The sequence below is a fragment of the Vombatus ursinus genome, unplaced genomic scaffold (genome assembly GCF_900497805.2).
Source record: "Vombatus ursinus unplaced genomic scaffold, bare-nosed wombat genome assembly UNPS02014924.1, whole genome shotgun sequence".
Classification (NCBI taxonomy): Eukaryota; Metazoa; Chordata; class Mammalia; order Diprotodontia; family Vombatidae; genus Vombatus; species Vombatus ursinus.
Window position 1 is genome coordinate 6,696,221 of NW_020954702.1, and position 18,460 is coordinate 6,714,680.

The following is an 18,460-nucleotide window of genomic DNA, read 5'->3' on the forward strand; positions in this document are numbered from 1 at the left end:
ATGTACCTCATAGGTGTTCTAGGGAAAATGTTTGTACTTCTGTTCTTCATGTATCTTTAAAGTAAATATCTTTTTCTAAAATCTAATCAACATTAGAATTGGATAAATTTGGAACTGAGGCCACTGACACCTACTGAGGGTGGAACTACACACTCAGAATGGGTGTTCAAGTTTTTAGCATTAGGAAGAGCTATCCCCAGAACCTCAGGGTAGATGTATTTGGTCTCACTCTAAAAGAGTGAGGTCAAAGAATACTCATTGCATATAAAATAAAATGCTCATATGTCTACTGGTGGGCCTTGGATAACTGGAAATTATTGCCATATTTCCTCATTTTGATGAAAAGTGGCAAATTTTATTTTCACATTTTTACATTTTCAATACTTAGGACACATTAAAGATACATCCCAATATAAGTCATGCTTAGGTCCTGAATACAATATGAAACCTCTCATAAATTAATATATTCTTAGATTGGAGTTCCCTAGAATAAAAAATGACTACCAGATATACCACAATCCAGAAGTGTAGGTTTTACTTATACAACTGATGCCAAGAGAAACAAAAAAACCCTTCATATATATAATAATATTTTACAGTTATATAAGGTGCTATGTCATGAGGAAATATTTTTCATCTTTTTATTATGAATCTACATTGAATAATGTAGGGAACTCTTAACAATCCTGTATCCAGTTTCTCCAGTTAAATGCTGAATTTGACCCATGAGTTAGTGTTTTAACAGGTGGGTTGTTCAGCTGCCATTTGTTCTCTTCCACTTCTTCACAGAAACACATGCCAAGTGAAGGGATCTAGAAAAGAGATTTTAATAGTTTGTTAATGAGGACTTTTGGCCAAAATGACTGCCTGAATAAAGGCAGAGCAGCACTGAGCTCCCATATGCTCACTTCAGCAAAAACCTTAAATTCATACAGGGCATGATAATAACAGTCAATCATGAGGCTTATCTTCATACAGCTACATTTACCCTTCAATTTTTAAAAAATTAATGTATTTTGATTTATCAACAATCATTTCCATAAACTTTTGAGTTTTATGTTTTTCTCCCTCTCCCTCCCCAAGATGGCATGTAATCTGATATAGGCTGTACATATACATTCCTATTAAACATATTTTCACATTAGTGATGTTGTAAGTAAGAATTAGAACCAATAGGAGGAACCACCAGAAAGAGGAAACAAAACACAACAGAAGAAAAAAAATAGCAAGTAGTATGCTTCCATCTGCATTCAAACTCCATATTTCTTTCTTTGGATGTGGATAGCATTTTACATCATGAGGCCTTTGAAGATGTCTTAGATCCTTGTATTGCTGAGAAGGTTTACCCTTGAATATTATCCAGTATTCTTTCATCTTTTTCCCTTTCTTTCACTGTATAAGTTCCTAACTCATCCTGCTCCTATTTTGTGCTCTTAACCGTTACTTGGATAACCACAGCAGGTGCCAATGGGAATATGTTCTCCCACTCACCCCCAGTATGTCTGCTCCCATTATCATGTGGATATATCAGGTGTGATGTATAGGGTGGGCTCTGCATTCTGAAGTCAAGACTTGTGAGTAAAAGCTCCATTCATCCTCTCCCTCCCCCTTTTCTTTGGACTGAGTGAGCTGCCTAAAGATAGTAGGATCAGTGGGTTGTAATCTGTATTGCAAAGCTCATTACATTAACTTTCCCCCTCAAATTCACCCTTCTTCCAGATTTCCCCACCATCCCTCTATTCACTTAGGTTGTTAATCTTGGTGTTATCTGGGACTCTTCATTTTTGATCACTCCACATAATCCAATTTCTTGCCAAATCTTTATCTGTAAAACATCCTCTCATCTCTCCCTTTCTCTCTAGTCACAAAGTCATCACCCACCTTAGTTCAGGTCTTCATCTCCTCTTTTTTGGACAATTACAATGGCTTCCTAATTGTTGTCTCTGCCTCAAGTCTCTCCCACCTCCAGATCATCTTCCAAACAGCTAAAAAAATGATACTCCTAAAGCACACATCTGATCCTGTTAGCACTCCACATACTCCCAATTGACTCTAGGACTAAATATAAATCCCTCTGTTTGTAATTTAAAAGCCCTTCACAACCTGTTTCCAGCTTAACCTTTATTTCCTCATTATGCATTTTTACCCTTTTTGCAATCCTTTGATTCAGTTAAACTGGTTTTACTAAAAAAAAAGGAAACATTTAAATGTGAATAGGAAATTAAGGCATGATAACACGTTAAAAAAAAGGAGTAATTTGGATTTATATTGAAAACCTGCTGAATTGAGATTAGAGATAATTTACTTATGTTTGTTTTTGTATTGTGTATGGTGATTAACTATATACTGAAAACCACAATTCCTGAAAAGCTATTATGTTCACTGACAATTATGATCCATTCTTTGTTGTATTACACACAAAAAAATTAAAAGTAATTTACCTGCTGAGCTAAAAATAAAGAAACAAAGAACAGAATGACTAGTTGCTAGCAGACAAATGCTAACTAACCATTTATGCTATTCCTCAGAATATATACAAGAATGTTTAGAAAATAATGAAGCAGATTCAATCATACTGCTCACTCTGAAATTAGTATATTAATAATGAGTAAAATGTTTTAGTGGGAGCAAAAGGTTTTTATATTGTTATTAAATAAAAATTTTAAATATTTAAAAGTTTGTAAGATTCTTTTAAATGTCCATTATATGTATGTTATGTAATGTATATAATGTATTATACACACATGTTATATATATGTACACATACACATATACATGTTATATATATAGATATGTTTATATGCATATTTTGGGAATATATACTGAATTTTTATTGATATGAGTATCACATTGTAAAATCAAAAATTGATTTTAATTTGATTTTGCTAAGATTTAATCAACCTAGATTTAATATTCCCTTTTGAAGTTCCTTCTTCTTGTCAACTTCACCTATCACCCAGATCCTGGAGAAAAATGCCTAAAGGTCGAGCTTTTTTCTTGTAATTACCTCCACTTTTCTTTTTTTATTATTTCCAATTACATGTGAAAACAATTTTTTAACACTCATTTAAATTTTTTTGAATTTTAAATTCTCTTTCTCCCTCCCTCCCATTGCCCCTCAGTGAGAAAAGATGCAATTTGATATGGGGTATACATGTGCAGTCACGCAAAACAGATTTCCATATTAGTCATGTTGTGAAACACTGAAAAAAAAACCCCAAGAAAAATAGAGAATTAAAAAAAAAGTATGCTTCAACCTGCATTCAGACTCCATCAGTTGAAGGAGAGAGAAGTAGGGTTTGAGAGAAATATGGGTAGAGAAAGAAAGTACGAACTTTAGAATAGCTAATGGGCATCTCCAGAGCTTTGGACATGTGGAGAAAGCTAGCCCCTAAATATATCCCTTGATTCTCAGCACTAGCAACCCCATATGACTTTCATCATTCTTTAGCCAAAGAATTCATTTAATCTTACTGATTCTAATCTGTATAACTTCACTGATTTCCGTTTAATGCTTGCTTAGATAAATGTTTGCTAGCTATTTGTTGTTGTTGTTGTTGTTGGGTGTGTGTGTAATAAAGTGTTGACTAGAGAGAACTAAGCTAATTATTATCCTCTTAGTCTGAGGCAGGACTACTTCCCACCCAGAGTGACCAGGTAAGTGGTTTTTATTCTGATTTCAAAAGAGACTGCATATATCTGACATGTATACATGGATAAAATTTTAGCCCAGTATCTTTCTTGAAGATAGAATGGATAGTAAGTGCCCTCCTGCTTTGCCCAAAGGTGGAAATAGCAGTGTCCTCTGCAGATATATAGTGGGGCTTTACAGATATCAGGCTTTATATATCTAAATATACATTTTCCACAAGGGCTGCCCCATAGGCTTATGGCCACCATGTATACTCATTACATAAGTGAGCCAAACAAAACAAAACAAAACAAAACAACCCTCTTACATTTTTATTTCCATAAAGGAAGACAGTAATGACCCTTCTCCTCCGTAGAAAACCAATTGAATCATCAAATCATTAGAACTAGGAAGGGCAAGGGATCATATCATCTGGAGCTGGAAGGGATCTCAGTCATCATTCAGTTTACAGTTTAACCCTCTAATTTCCTATATGAAGAGAACAAGTTCCAGGGAGGTAAAGTGATCTCTTCCAGATCACATGACTCAATACTCAAGACTAGATTTCTCTTAGCTCCCAATTCATTAATTTTTTCCATAGTATTATACCACCTCTTGAATTAGTTTCTCACTGACTCACTGATCATTGAGATTGGTGGCAGGCACAAGGACATAGTACAGCACCCAAAGAGAAAATAGTATTCCATATAGGATTTCCTACTGGAGAATCCATTTACCTTTCTGACTAGTTGTGCAAAATCACTGATGTCTCTGGGTGGGAGGTCAAGTAGTGGTCGAGTGCAGGAGTCCAGAGCTGAACCATGGCTTACAATTGAAATTACACCACCTGGAAAAAAAGAAAGGAAAAGAAAAGATAACCAAGGTAATGATTACTGAAATTACCCAAGGTTTAGGTTAGGGTTCCCGAAATATTTTGTAGGGTGAAGTCAGGAATGTGCTGACAAATGCTTAGCAACCAGACTTCTGAAAACACAACACTTAAAAAGAGAAGATTCAGCAGCCACTGTTAATAATGGGTAATATGACCAAATACTTTTAAGTTTAATCTACCTTCTCAACATTTTCTTTATCATTTTCTTTTCAACAAAACAATAAATTAACCCTAATTTTTAATATTTATTCATTTCTAAGGTGAGCAAGTGCCCACACTGAAGATTTAACATTTGGCTTTTACAAGCCCCCTGGGTGAAGGTATTTTTTTATTCTCCCAAAACATTGAGATTACTTGGGGAATGGTGAGGTGGTGAAATATATCAGCATAATGGTGAAGCTTTATGGGCAAATCAGTGCATGCCTAGAAGTGGCAAGGCTCCCACACCAAATACCAAATAATACCCACTATTAAATAGCTACTGCATTTTTTTCTTTTTAAATTTAAAAAAATGTTAAGATGATTTGATTTTGATTTGATGCATTTACTTGTATTTGCTCTAATATCTTTGCTCTGACCTAAGATAGAACTGGATAGGGGGAATGAGGGCATGAGAAAAAGAGATAACTAGAACTTCAAAAAGATTGACAACTATTAAATCAAGCCATTAAATGAACCCCAAAGTTGCTGTACCCCAATTCTACTGTGGGAGAAAGACACTGACTTATTTAGATAGTAGTTATCTTGGCTAGTTTCTAATACAGAAGCAAGATCCTGAAGGTAGAGGAAACGACAGTAGCCATATGCATTGCCAAAAACATTTGCTTTCACCTGGGCAGGCAGCAACAATCTGCTTCACAGTCATAGAACACCTTTTCACATAGTCATCATAACTTTCCAATGGCATCAGGGAGGAAAGTGGGAATTCAGATCTAAAAAAGAGGAAAAAGGGAACAGTCAGATCTCATGGTGAATCAGGGCTATTCTAGAAAAAACTGGGGCTTTTTTCCTAAATAATAATATAGCAGCGTAAAACAGTTTCCTTAAAAAAAAGAAAAGAAGAACCAAAAAACCAGATAATGTGACAAGGTGTTGGCCCTTGGGTGAAGGCAACTGATGGAATATAGGAAACTTCTAGTGATTCAGTGGCTGAGGATCAATCAGATCTTTGGTCATTTTTTTGGAAAAGCAAACTGTTTTTAGTTTGAGTTGGCTTGAGGAGTCAGCTCCAGAAGAACAACTGAATGCTTAAGGAATCTCTAAATTCTTGAAAATATGATTTTCATTTTTTTCTCTTGTGATTCTTCCAGTGTGACAAGGTAATAGAGAAGGATTAATCCTGTCTCTCTTCTCTGGACCTCCACCAGAATCAGAAATAAAAATATCTCTTACAGTACAATACTATTTCATTACATTCATACACCATGATTTGTTTAGCCATTCCTCAATTGATGGGCATCCTCTTAATTTCCATTTTTTGACAGCACAAAAGAGCTGCTATTAACATTTTTGTGCAATCTATTCTGGGTATAGGACTAACAGTGGTATGTCTGGTTCAAGGGATATGCATTGTATAGTAACTGAGTATAATTTCAAATTGTTTTTCAGAAGATTTGTATGAACTGATACAGACTGAAGTGATCAAACCAAAAAGAACTAAATATTATAAAAGTCATGAATTTTGAGGTGCAATGACTATTCATGATTCCAGTAGACCAGTGATGTACTATGTTATCTACTTCCTGACACAGAAGTAGATTCAGGGTGAAAATGAGACATATTTTTTGAACACAGAAAATGAGGGGATTTATTTTGCCTGATTATGGATACCTATTACAAGTAATCTGTTTTTCATTTTTCCCAATGAGGTAGGTGTTAAGAGAGAGAAAAAATAGATTTCCTTTAATTTAAAAAATTAATTTGGAAAGAGTAATGACAACTTGTGGCAGAAGCAAATGCCCATAAGAAACATGAGCATCCTGAGAAGGTGATTCAAAGACAATACTTCCTGAACTCCAGGTTCCTGTGTTCTGAATTTCCTAAAGAGCATGATTCTAAAATCCTACCTTCTAGAAGGAAGGTTTTGGGATAGCACCAACTTAGAAAATGCCCTTCTGGGTAATTTCAAGTTTAGGATTTCCTGAATTTGAGAACTTTAGGCACTGAATTTCCTAGAGAGAGAGATCTATTGATTCATTGTGCTCCTTGCAGACAGAAAAAGACAGTCCACTTGATTCCCACATCACGTCCTACTCAGAGCCAGGTAAGGAATTCTGTTCTTTTTTTAAAATTTTTAACATGTGTTTTTAAAACTTTGGGTTACAAATTTTCTCCCTTCCTCCCTCCCCACCCACCCTCATTGAAAAGGCAAGCATCTCGATACAGGTTATAGATGTGTAGTCATGCAAAACACTTCCACAGTAGTCCTGTTGTGAAAAACTAAGTATATTTCCCTTCATCCTATCCTACCTCCCATTTATTCTATTCTCTCTTTTGACCCTGTCCCTGCTCAGAAGTGTTTGCTTTTATCCCCTCCCTCAATCTGCCTTCCCCTCTATCAACCCCCTGCTCTCTTGTCCCCTTCCTCCCTTATTTTCCTGTAGAGTAAGATAGATTTCCATACCCCATTGTGTATGTTATTCCCTCCTTAAGCCAAATCCTATGAGAATAAGATTCACTCATTCCCTCTCACCTTCCCCCATTTCCCCTCCACTGTAAAAGCCTTTTCTTGTCTGTTTCATGTGAGATATTTTACCTCATTCTACTTCTCCCTTTCTCCTTCTCCCAGTATAATCTTCTCCCACCCCTTATTTTATTTTCCAGATATCATCCCTTCATCTTCAACTCACCCTGTGTCCTCTATCTATCTATCTATACAAACATATAATTTTTTCCCTCCCACTATCCTAATACTGACAAAGGACTCATGAGTTACAAATATCATCTTTTCCTGCAGGAGTGTAAACACTTCAACCTGAATAAGTCTCTTATGATTTCTCTTTCCTCTTTACCTCTTCCAAGTTTCATTTGAGTCTTGTATTTGAAGGTCAAATTTTCTATTCAGTTCTGGTCTTTTCCGCAAGAATGCTTGAAGGTCCTCTATTTCACTGAATATCCATTTTTCCCCCTGAAGGATTATACTCAGTTTTGCTGGGTAGGTGATTCTAGGTTGTAGTCCTAATTCCTTTGCCCTCTGGAATATCATACTCCATGCCCTCCAGACCCTTAATGTAGAAGCTGCTAAATTTTGTGTTATCCTGATTGTATTTCCACAATACTTGAATTGTTTCCTTCTGGCTGCTTGCAATATCTTCCTTGAGCTGGGAATTCTGGAATTTGGCTACAACATTCCTAGGAGTTTTCCTTTGGGGATCTCTTTCAGGAGGTGATCAGTGGATTCTTTCAATTTCTATTTTGCCTTCTGGTTCTAAATTATCAGGGAAGTTTTCCTTGATAATTTATTGAAAGAAAGTCCAGGCTCTTTTTTTGATCGTGGCTTTCAGATAGTCCAATAATTTTTAAGTTTTCTCTCCTGGATCTATTTTCCAGGTCAGTTGTTTTTCCAATGAGATGTTTTACATTCTCTTCTATTTTTTCATTTGTTTTGATTAGTGTTACAGTGCCTTGATTTCTCAAATTGCCCCTATCTTCCAATTTCTCCATTCTAATTTTTAAGGAAGTATTTTCTTCAGTAAGCTTTTGGACTTCCTTTTTCATTTGGCTAATTTTGCTTTTAAGGGCATTCTTCTCCTCATTGGCTTTTTGGACCTCTTTTTCCATTTGGGTTAGGCTATTTTTTTTTTTGGCAATTGGGGTAAAGTGACTTGCCCAGGGTCACACAGCTAGTAAGTGTCAAGTGTTTGGTCTGAGGCTGGATTTGAACTCAGGTCCTCCTGACTTCAGGGCCAGTGCTTTATTGATTGTTCCACCTAGCTGCCCCTCAAAATCTTTTTTGAGCTCTTCCATGGCCTGGGACCAATTCATATTTTTCTTGGAGGCTTCGGATGTAGGAGCTTTGGCTTCATTGTCTTCTTCTGGTTGTATGTTTTGATCTTCTTTGTCATCAAAGTAGGATAATATAGTCTGACTCTTTTTGCGATGTTTGCTCATGATCCCAGTCAATTACTTGAGTTATAAACTCTTTGTTAAGGTAGGAGTCTGTTTCCAGTGTGGAGAATGTATTGTCCCAAGCTTCAGGGGTTTTGTGCAGCTGTGTTCAGAGATACTTCTAGGGATCTGGAAATTTTCAGTTCTTCTAAGGTAGTATGATCAAGGGCGAGGTGTTTACTCCTTTCCTGGCCTGTGCTCTGGTCTATGAGCACTCTTTTCTGTCTTGGAACTGTGAGGAGGATTTCCTCTCCACAGCCATTATAAGCTCCACCATGCCAGCGCTCCTCCTTGCCCCAGGACTACCACCCAGAACTGTGACCCAGATCTAAGCATGGGCAAAGCAAGAGAATCCTGCACCAGCAGAGAGATCCCTGCAATCCCCCTCTGACCAACTGCTTGATTCCCCCTCAGTATGTGGGCTGGAAGCTCAGGAGGCAGCCGCTACCCCCGCTGAGCTCGGGGACTGGAGCTGAGACCACCAGCTTCTCTCTCTCCCCGCTGACACAGACTTTTCCCACAGACCTTGCAAGTTGTTTTTGGCATTCCTGGATTGAGAAGTCTGAAAACCTCCACAACTGCCCATGACTCAGTCCTCTGAGGCCTGTTCCAGGGTCGCTGTGGCCTGTGCGCCCACGCCAAACTGCTCTCCTCTCCCAGCCTCACGCGTTACACCTTTCTGATCAACCATCCAGGCTGTCTTGGGCTGGAAATTTGTTTTGTTCTGTCTTTTTGTGGGTTCTGCTGCTTTAGAATTTGTTTAGAGCCTTTTTTTTATAGGAATTTGGAGGGGTTTAGGTGAGAGCTCAAGCAAGTGACTGCTTTCACTCTGCCATCTTGGCTCTGCCTCTGTTTTTTCTAAGAGAGCATTTCAATACCCTAACCAAAGATTGTGTTTGATTCAGAACTGGAGGCAGTAGAGACTCCATTAGTCTGCCTAATTGCTCTCCCAAGGAGTATCCATCAATGACCACAGGAGCAGCATCAGGAGAAGCTTATTAGTAACCAGCAGAAGGACATCCAGTGCAGTCTATGAAACAGGAGTAGTATGGAGACATCTGTAACCTTACAATTGAAGGTATAAGCAATCTCTTTATGTAATTTCCCATGGGAGGGCCCTATCATAAATTAATATGTGCTTGATCAATTGTGTTCACCTATACTATTTCATTTGGTGAACTCATTAGCCCTCATTGATTCAATTGTCATCTCTGCAGGTGACTTTTAGAAGTACTTGACCAACCTTAACCTCTCTGCTGACTTCTAGTCTCCAACTCCTAATTACATATCTCAAACTGGATATCCTGTAGACATCTTAAAATCATCATGTCCCACACAGAATTATTATCTTTCCCTTGAACTCTCTCTTCTTCCTAACTTTCCTATGACTATTGAGCATACCGCCATCATTCCTGTCCCCTAGTAGGTGTGTCATCCTCAAATCCTTACTCTCTCTCAGCCCCATCAATCAGTTGGGTTCTGTCCTTTCTACCTTGGCGAGATCTCTTGTTTATGCCCCCTTCTCCCTTCTGAACTGTTACTACCCTGGTGCAAGCCTTCCACACCTGGACTAATACAATAGCCTGCTGGTTGGTTTCTTTACTTCAAGTCTTTCCCCACTCCAGTCCATCCTTCAATCATCTGCCAACGTGTTCCTCCTAAAGTTCGGATCTGACCATGTCACCCCCATGCTCAATAAACTCCAATGGCTCCCTGCCACCTAAAGGATCAGATATAACCCCACTGGCATTCAAAGTCTTTTATAGCCTGCCCCACCCAATTTTTAATCATCTTAGACTTGACATTCCCTCCAACTTCCCCTTCTTTGTATTGAATTGATTTGAAAGCACAGGCCATGTCTTTTATTAACTTTGTATCTTACACAATGCAATGCTATTATTTAGGACTTGTCAAATTGAAAAAGAGTTAAAAATTTAGTTTCAGATATTCACTTTCCTTCATAAAGACACTATTTACCTCATCACACTCACTCACCCAACATATCCAATCAGTTACAAAATCTTATCTACATTCTTCTACATTCATGATGTCATATTTGGTCCATTGCCACTTACACAGTCAATATCTTAGTCTGACCTTCATCACCTCTCATCTGGACTATTGCAATTGCTTCCTGATTAGTCTTCCTCTCTCCATTCTTATTTCTCTCTAATCTATCATTTATGAAACTGATAAAATTATCTTCTTAATGTAATGGAAGCTTGGGGCATGTCCAGATCTCATAACATGAAGGCATTCTGACTCTAGGAGGAGACATCCTGTGTTCTTCTACCACCTGAGGAGGAGCAGCTTCTTTTGCTTGGCTGCATACCTAGAAAAGATGGTAACCTTGAAACTCCAATCTCTCTTTCCTGAATACTCTTTCCTGTTACATTCAGAGGGTGAATATCACACACAGGTCACAATTCTTGTCTCTCTTCAAATCACTTCTAAATGAGGCCTTTTCTGATCCCTTAATTGCTGTTAGAGCTCTCTTTCCAAAGATACTTTGTATTTATCATATGTATATATATATATATATATTTATATACTTAGTGATGTACACACACAGCTAGGAGGTGCAGTGGAAAGAGTGCCAGCCCTGGAGTCAGAAGGACCTGAGTTCAAATTTGGCCTGAAACACTTACTAGCTGTGTGATGCTGGGAAAATTACTTAACCTTGTTTGCCTCAGTTTCCTCATCTGTAAAATGAGTGAGAGAAGGAAATGGCAAACTACTCCAGTATCTTTGCCAAGAAAACCCCAAATGGAGTCATGAAGAGTCAGACATGACTAATTGACAAAACAACAACAATAAATTGATGTACATGTTAGAATGTAAATTCCTTGAGAGCATGGACTGTTTCACTTTGGTCTTGGTATCCCCAGGACCTAGTAAGTACATTGCTTATGCTGTAGTATGTACTGTAGCATATTAAGCATGGTGCTTGTGTGTTTAATTAATTCAATCTTAGAAGAGTTGTCCAAAGTTTAAATGATGTGAAGCATGGGAGTACAGAAAATTAAAGGGAAAAAATATAAGGCTAGCATACCTGTAATCAACATCAACATTAAAATTTGCTTTGGTCAGTTCACCCAGTGTCATGAGGGCAGGGAGTGTTTCACCTGTTTCCCATTTAGTCCATTCAAAGAGTCCAGGTTCCACTCTGATTTTCAGTGATTTCTCCTGTTTGAGTTCTGGATTCAAAAGAAAACACATTTTGTGGTGATTTGGGTTATATGTAATTGAACCTTAGATTCCAACAATTAGCACATGAACATGCTCAAACACCATATTTTAAAGAAAATAAGTTGAAGACTATGGTGCTCTCAAGAAAATATTGCTGGGGAAAAAAAAAACAGCTGTACAACAAACCAAATCATTGTGAAGGTAGTAAATGACCCCATAATCTCTATATTTGTTACCATACCTTTATACTCAATAAATAACAGTGTCGTTAGTGAGCCTAGTACAATCATAGACAACATAGGAGCCGGAAAGTTATGTGTAAATGGAATCATGGAAAAATGAAATTGGTACAATTGTATAGGTAAACTAAATGTCATTGATATAAGGATGAAAATTGGTCCAGAGAAGAAATAAAAACATTATCCAACCTAAGAAACTATGTAACTTGAGTGATGTACAGATGACCAACTATTAGCCACAGTATTTGTTGGTCATCTTCAAGATAGCACCTTAATTCTCTGTAGGGCAGAGTTTCTTTAGCAACTGAATATTTGGTTAATTCAATGGCACATGGGAGAGTAACAATCAAGACAGAGCTGTTTCAGGAAAATTGAGATTTCATATTGACCTAATAGGTCTGTAGCATGCTCCATGGACAGTGATTCAATAGACTTGAGAGAAAGCAACCCTTTCTGTTGATGGAAGTGGCTTGACTTCCAAAGCTGGACCTTCTTGCCTTTGCTGTTGTGAGAGCAAGAAGCAGAGCTCTGACATATGAGACTAACATTTCCAATGAAGAGAAATGCTCTATATCATAATTCAACAGCCTTGCCTAGGTTCAGTTCTGATAAACATTGAACCCAAAGACAGTAATTTTCTTGTGGGCCACAGAGGCTCCTAGGTTAAAGATATATTCCCAAAGATTCCAGTAAAACTAATAGTCTTGGGCCTCCACAAGTTCAATTAACAAAAGTGTGAAGGATGAAACAACTATTTTTTGCTTATCTTCTCCTTCAGTGGAAGTATCTTGCTTTTCTTACAATCTTGCTCTATTGAGAAATCTTTATTAGGATGATATCTCGCAGTTTTTAGAAGTATGTTTTATAATTTATAATAAATGTTTTATATTATAATTATAATACAATAATATAATTCTGATCACTCTCAGAGAGTAGGTGTTGAGAGCTCTCTGAATTAATTATCAGTTAAGTTCTCAGCTATGCTGAATTCTCTTCTGTCATTGGAAAGAAGTAGTGTGGGATAGGGAAAAGAACACTAGGCTGTAAGTCAGGAAGCCTGAGCTTTAGTCCTGTCTCCCATTTACTAGCTATTTTTATTAGCTATGTAACCCGGAGCAAACAATTTGACTTCTTTGGGCCTCAATTTCCTCAACTGTCAAAAGAAGGAATTGGAGTAGATGAACTCTAAGGTCCAATCTAGTACTAACATTATAAAATTCAGTGAATAATCATTACAATTTTTCTAATGAAGTGATGGAAACTTATTTAAATATTTAACACTTACCTTCTAGGATGTGTTTTGCTGTCTGTATACATCGCAGTGCTGGTGAACAGTACATATAGCTAATTTTGATGCCACTATCTAGTAGAGCTTCTCCTGGAAAACAAAAGACATTAAATTCCTCCTTTTAACCTAAATTTAACCATGGATGAGTTATAGGTGTTTTCCTTACTAATCTATAGGGAAAAGAAATGCACTCAACTAAATTCCCCCTCAGTAAAATGAAAAACAGGATATCTCTTGCTATAGATTCCCTTCCTTTGACATTTTTTTTATTACTACAAAAAATATACAGAATGAGTATAGGCCAGTAAAACTGATTTGTAGGTGGAAATTTGTGCTCATATACACACTCAACTGCACAGACACATGTACAGATACAAAGAAGTCAAACAATAGTTTGATGTGCTGCAGAGAAAGAAGATTATCTGAATTTAAGGATATCTAGATTCTAGTTCTAGTTTTGATATTCATTAGCTCTGTGACTTGTAACAGGTTATTTCATTTCTGTGTGACTCATTTTTCTTATCTTTTAAAAAAGTGTTTTTAAAAAATTTTCAAGTGATGAACTTGGAAAAATTAATTAATTTCTCCTTCTACCCCTTCTCCCCATTGAGCAGATAATAATTAAAAAAAAATAGAAAGTCCTCAATACATAGCTGCATAGTTCAGCAAAAACACATTTAGCTATGTCCAAAAATTACGTACTTTAATTTCATCACCTCTCTTTTCAGGGGGTAAGTGGCGTGTGTCATCTTCATTTTTTTGGAATTGTGGTTTATAATTGCTTTTATCAGTGCTCTAAAATGCTTCAAATTTTTTTTCCTCTCTATAGTGGTGTCATCATTGTGTAAATTATTCTTCTAGTTCTGCTCACTTCATTCTTTTTCAGTTCATAAAGGTTTTCCTGCTTTCCTCTGAAACTGTCCATATCATCATTTCTTATGACACAATGATATTCCATTATATTCATATACCTCTATGTAGTGTAATAGTAGACTCCCTTTAGTTTTTAAATTTTTTTTTTAAGTGATTGGGGTTAAGTGACTTGCCCAGGGTCACATAGCTAGTAAGTGTCAAGTGTTTGGTCTGAGGCCAGATTTGAACTCAGGTCCTCCTGACTTCAGGGCTGGTGTTCTATTCACTATGCCACCTAGCTGGCCCTAGTTTTTAATTTTTGGCAACCACAATAAGAACTGCTACAAATATTTTTGTACACAGAGATCCTTTTTCTCTTTCTTTGATTTTTTTTGTGGTTACAAGACTCATACTAGTATCATTGCATCAAATAAAATACATAATTTGGGAATGGTTCTATTTTTTTCATGTAATTGTTGATAGCTTAAATGTCTTCCTTTTAAAAAGTGTCTATTCATATCCTTTGACTATTTACCTATTAGAGAATGGATCTTAGCATTATAAAATAGAATCAATTCCTTATATATTCTGGAAAAGAAATCTTTATCAGAAAACTTTCTACAAAGAATTTTTTCCTCAGCTACCTATTTCCCCTCTAATTTTTGTTATATTAGAACTACTTGTGCAAAAACTTTTAAATTTTACATTATCAAAAATTTTCCATTTTACCTCTCATGTTCCTCTTTATCACTTGATTAAACATGAAATATTTCCATATCCACAGATCCAAAAATTAATTTCTTTCTTGCTTCTCTAATTTGTTTAAGATCTGACTTTTTCTGTCTGTCTTTTATCTATTTGGTGCTTATCTTGGTGTATGATGTGAGGAGTTGGTCTAAACCTAATTTCTGCCAGACTACTATTTTTCTTTGGAATTTTGGTCATATAAATGAGTCCTTTCCCAGTCTTTGGGATTATCAATTTTCCTCATCTTTTAAATAAGGATATTGGACCTGATATTCTCTAAGATCCCTCTCAGACCTAAAAAGCTATGATGGAGAAAGTAAATTTTGGACATAGTGTTAAACTGAAGAAGTAATAGATTAACAAAAAAAGAAAGAACCAGTCAATGCATTAGAAATGTAACTAAAAATACCAGAAAGCCAACAATTAAAAAAAAATTTAATTAAATACCAATATAGAAATCCTTAAAATAAAGAAATTAACTAAACTGAAAGCAATAAATCATTGAATTGATGACAAAACTAGGGGAATAAAGAAGTAATAAATTCTGAAGAAAAAGAAATGTGAGGCATAATTTTATTTAAAAAAATATCAATCATTTGCAAAGTGATGAATCTCCCTACCTCTTTGTACTTTCTAAACACATAGTTTAAAATTTCAGTTCTTGGTATTAATGCCACATTAAAGAAAAAATCTGATACATACCTGTAAGTCTGGACTGGAAAATGCCACAGGAAGATAAAGGTGGATCATTTTCAAAATTTTTGAGTCCATTCTTCCTTTCTGGCAGATTAGAAGGGAAGTTCATATCTGGTCTATAGTAGTTTCCTAAGGAAAAAATCAGTGCTTTAGTTACAATTAATTTAAGTTGGTGAAAATTTGTGTTTTAAAACATCTTACTGTCTAAATTCAAGATTTCAGATGGTTTCAGTGGTCATCTAATCAAACTTATGTCAATTTTTTTCTACAATATCACCAACATGTAGTCATTAAACCTTATCTTCTTCTTTTTTTGGAATTTATTAAGTATTTTATTTTTCCCCAGTTACATGTAAAAACAATTTTTAACATTCATTTTTAAAACTTTGAGTTCCAAATTCTCCTCCTTCCTCTCTCTCTCCTTTGAGAAAGTATGCAATTCAATATAGGTTATGCATGTGTAGTCATGCAAAATATTTCCATGTAAGTTATATTGTGAAAGAAAACATAGACCAAACAACAAAACAAAACAAAAAACCTCAAGAAAAATAAAGAAAATTAAAAAAAAGTATGCTTCAATCTATATTCAGACACCATCAGTTCTTTCTCTGGGGATGGATAGCATTTTCATCATAAGTCCTTTAGAGTTGTCTTGGATTATTTTACTGCTGAGAATAGCTAAGTCATTCACAGCTGATCATCTTAGAATATTGCTGTTACTTTGTATATAGTACATTTCACTTTGCATCAGATAATGTCTTTTCAGGTTTTTCTGAGAGAATCCTGCTCATCATTTCTTACAGCACAATAGTATTCCATCATAATCACATACCACAATTTGTTCAACCACTCCCCAATTGATGGGCATCCCCTCAAATTTCTAATTCTCTGCTCCATCAGAAAAGAAATATTTTTGTACATATAGGTCCCTTTTCCTTTTTTTTTTTTAAATCTCTTTTGGTATCCAGACCTAGTAGTGGTATTGCAAGGCCTAAGGGTATGCATAGTTTTATAGTCCTTTGGGGATAGCTCCAAATTGCTCTATGGAATGGCTGAATCAGTTCACAAGTCTACCAACAGTGCATTAGTGTCTCATTCCCCCCCCATCCCCTCGAACACCTGTCACTTTCCTTCTCTGTTCTATTAGCCAATCTAATAGGCATGAGGTAGTATCTCAGAAATGTTTTAATTTGCGTTTTTTCAATCAATTGTGAGTTAGAGCATTTTTTTCATATGGCTATGGATAGCTTTGATTACTTCATCTGAAAACTGTTCATATCTTTTGATCATTTGTCAGTTGGGGAATGACTCTTATTTTTATAAATTTGACTCAGTTCTCTATATCATTGAGAAATGAAGCCTTTATCAGAGAAACTTGCTTCAAAATTTTTTTCACAGTTATGATTGCTAACTGTACTTCCTTCCATCCTATTCCCCGCCCCTTATTTATTCTACTCTCTCTCCTTCCAATCTGTTCTTCCTCAAAAGTGTTTTGCTTCTGACTACCCCTTCCCCAATCTGCCCTCCATTCTATCACCCCTCCCCCACTTCTCTTATCCCCTTCGCCTCCTACTTTCCTGTAGGGTAAGATAGATTTCTATAATTGATTAAGTGTACATGTTATTCCCTTTGAGCCAATTCTGATGAGAATAAAGTTCACTCACTCCCCTTCAACTCCCCCTCTTCCCCTCTACTTTAAAAGCTTTTTCTTGCTTCTTTTATGTGAGACAATTTGCCTCATTCTATCTCTCCCTTTCTTTTTCTACCATTTCATTCCTCTTTCACCCCTTAATTTAATTTAATTTTATTTTTAGATATCATCCTTTCTTATTCAACTCATGCCTGTGCCCTCTGTCTATGCATACTCCTTCTAACTGCCCTAATAATGAGAAATTTCTTATGAGTTACAAGTATCATCTTCCCATATAAGAATGAAAACAGTTTAGCCTTATTAATTTTTTTATGATTTCTCTTTCCTGTTTACCTTTTCATGCTTCTTTTGAGTCTTGTATTTAAAAGTCCATTTTTTTGTTCAGCTCTGATCTTTTCATCAAGAATGCTTGAAAGTCCTCTATTTCATTGAATTTTCATCCCTCCCTCTGCCTCCTGAAGGATTATACTCAGTTTTCCTGGGTAGGTGATTCTTGGTTGTAATCTTAGCTCCTTTGCCCTCCAAATATCATATTCCAAGTCCTTTGATCCTTTAATGTAGAAGCTGCTAAATCTTGTGTTATCCTGACTGTGGCTCTACAATACTTGAATTATTTCTTTCTGGCTGTGTGCAATATTTTCTCCTTGACCTGGGAGGTCTGGAATTTGGCTATAATATTCCTGGGACTTTTCATTTTGGGATCTCTTTCAGGAAGTGATTGGTAGATTCTTTCAATTTCCCTATGGTTCTAGAATAACACAGCAGTTTTCCTTGATAATTTCTTGAAAGATAATGTCTAGGCTCTCAATCCAATGCTTCCCCCTTCCCCCAATATTCATCCTTTTTTTTTTTTAATATTCAACCTTCTTGACCTCCCTGCAGCATATAACACTGGAAACAACCTCTCCTCCTGGATACTAGCTTCAGGTTTTACTATTCACTCCTGGTTCTTTTCATACTAGTCAACCTCTTCTTCTCAGTCTCTGTTGCTGGGCCATACCTCCTAACTGTGAATGTGAATCTCCATTTCCTCTAGATCTTTTTCTTTCTTTACACTTTCTTGGTGATCTCATCAGATCCCTTGAATTAAAGTATCATTACAATGTTGTTGTTTAGTCATTTCAGTCATGTCCAACTCTTTGTGACTCTACTTGGAGTTTTCTTGGCA

General features: G+C 36.2%; 1 protein-coding gene across 2 annotated transcripts in view; it reads right to left on the bottom strand.

The window, feature by feature from the left end:
• Positions 1-510: 510 nt before the first annotated feature.
• Positions 511-18,460, bottom strand: part of UBASH3A (ubiquitin associated and SH3 domain containing A) — an 83,637-nt gene continuing 65,687 nt past the window's right edge. The window contains exons 9-15 of one of the 2 annotated variants that reach the window (XR_003567455.1): positions 15,648-15,770; positions 13,344-13,436; positions 11,683-11,827; positions 5,355-5,455; positions 4,369-4,478; positions 1,882-1,985; positions 741-812 (exon numbers count right to left, since the gene is read on the bottom strand). Coding sequence is in view for 1 of the 2 variants with exons in the window: in XM_027843595.1 (XP_027699396.1) it covers positions 678-812; positions 4,369-4,478; positions 5,355-5,455; positions 11,683-11,827; positions 13,344-13,436; positions 15,648-15,770 (707 nt within the window). In the remaining variant the exon portion in view is untranslated. Of the gene's footprint in view, positions 813-1,881; positions 1,986-4,368; positions 4,479-5,354; positions 5,456-11,682; positions 11,828-13,343; positions 13,437-15,647; positions 15,771-18,460 lie in introns of both variants that reach the window. The other variant, XM_027843595.1, reaches the window with a different exon arrangement.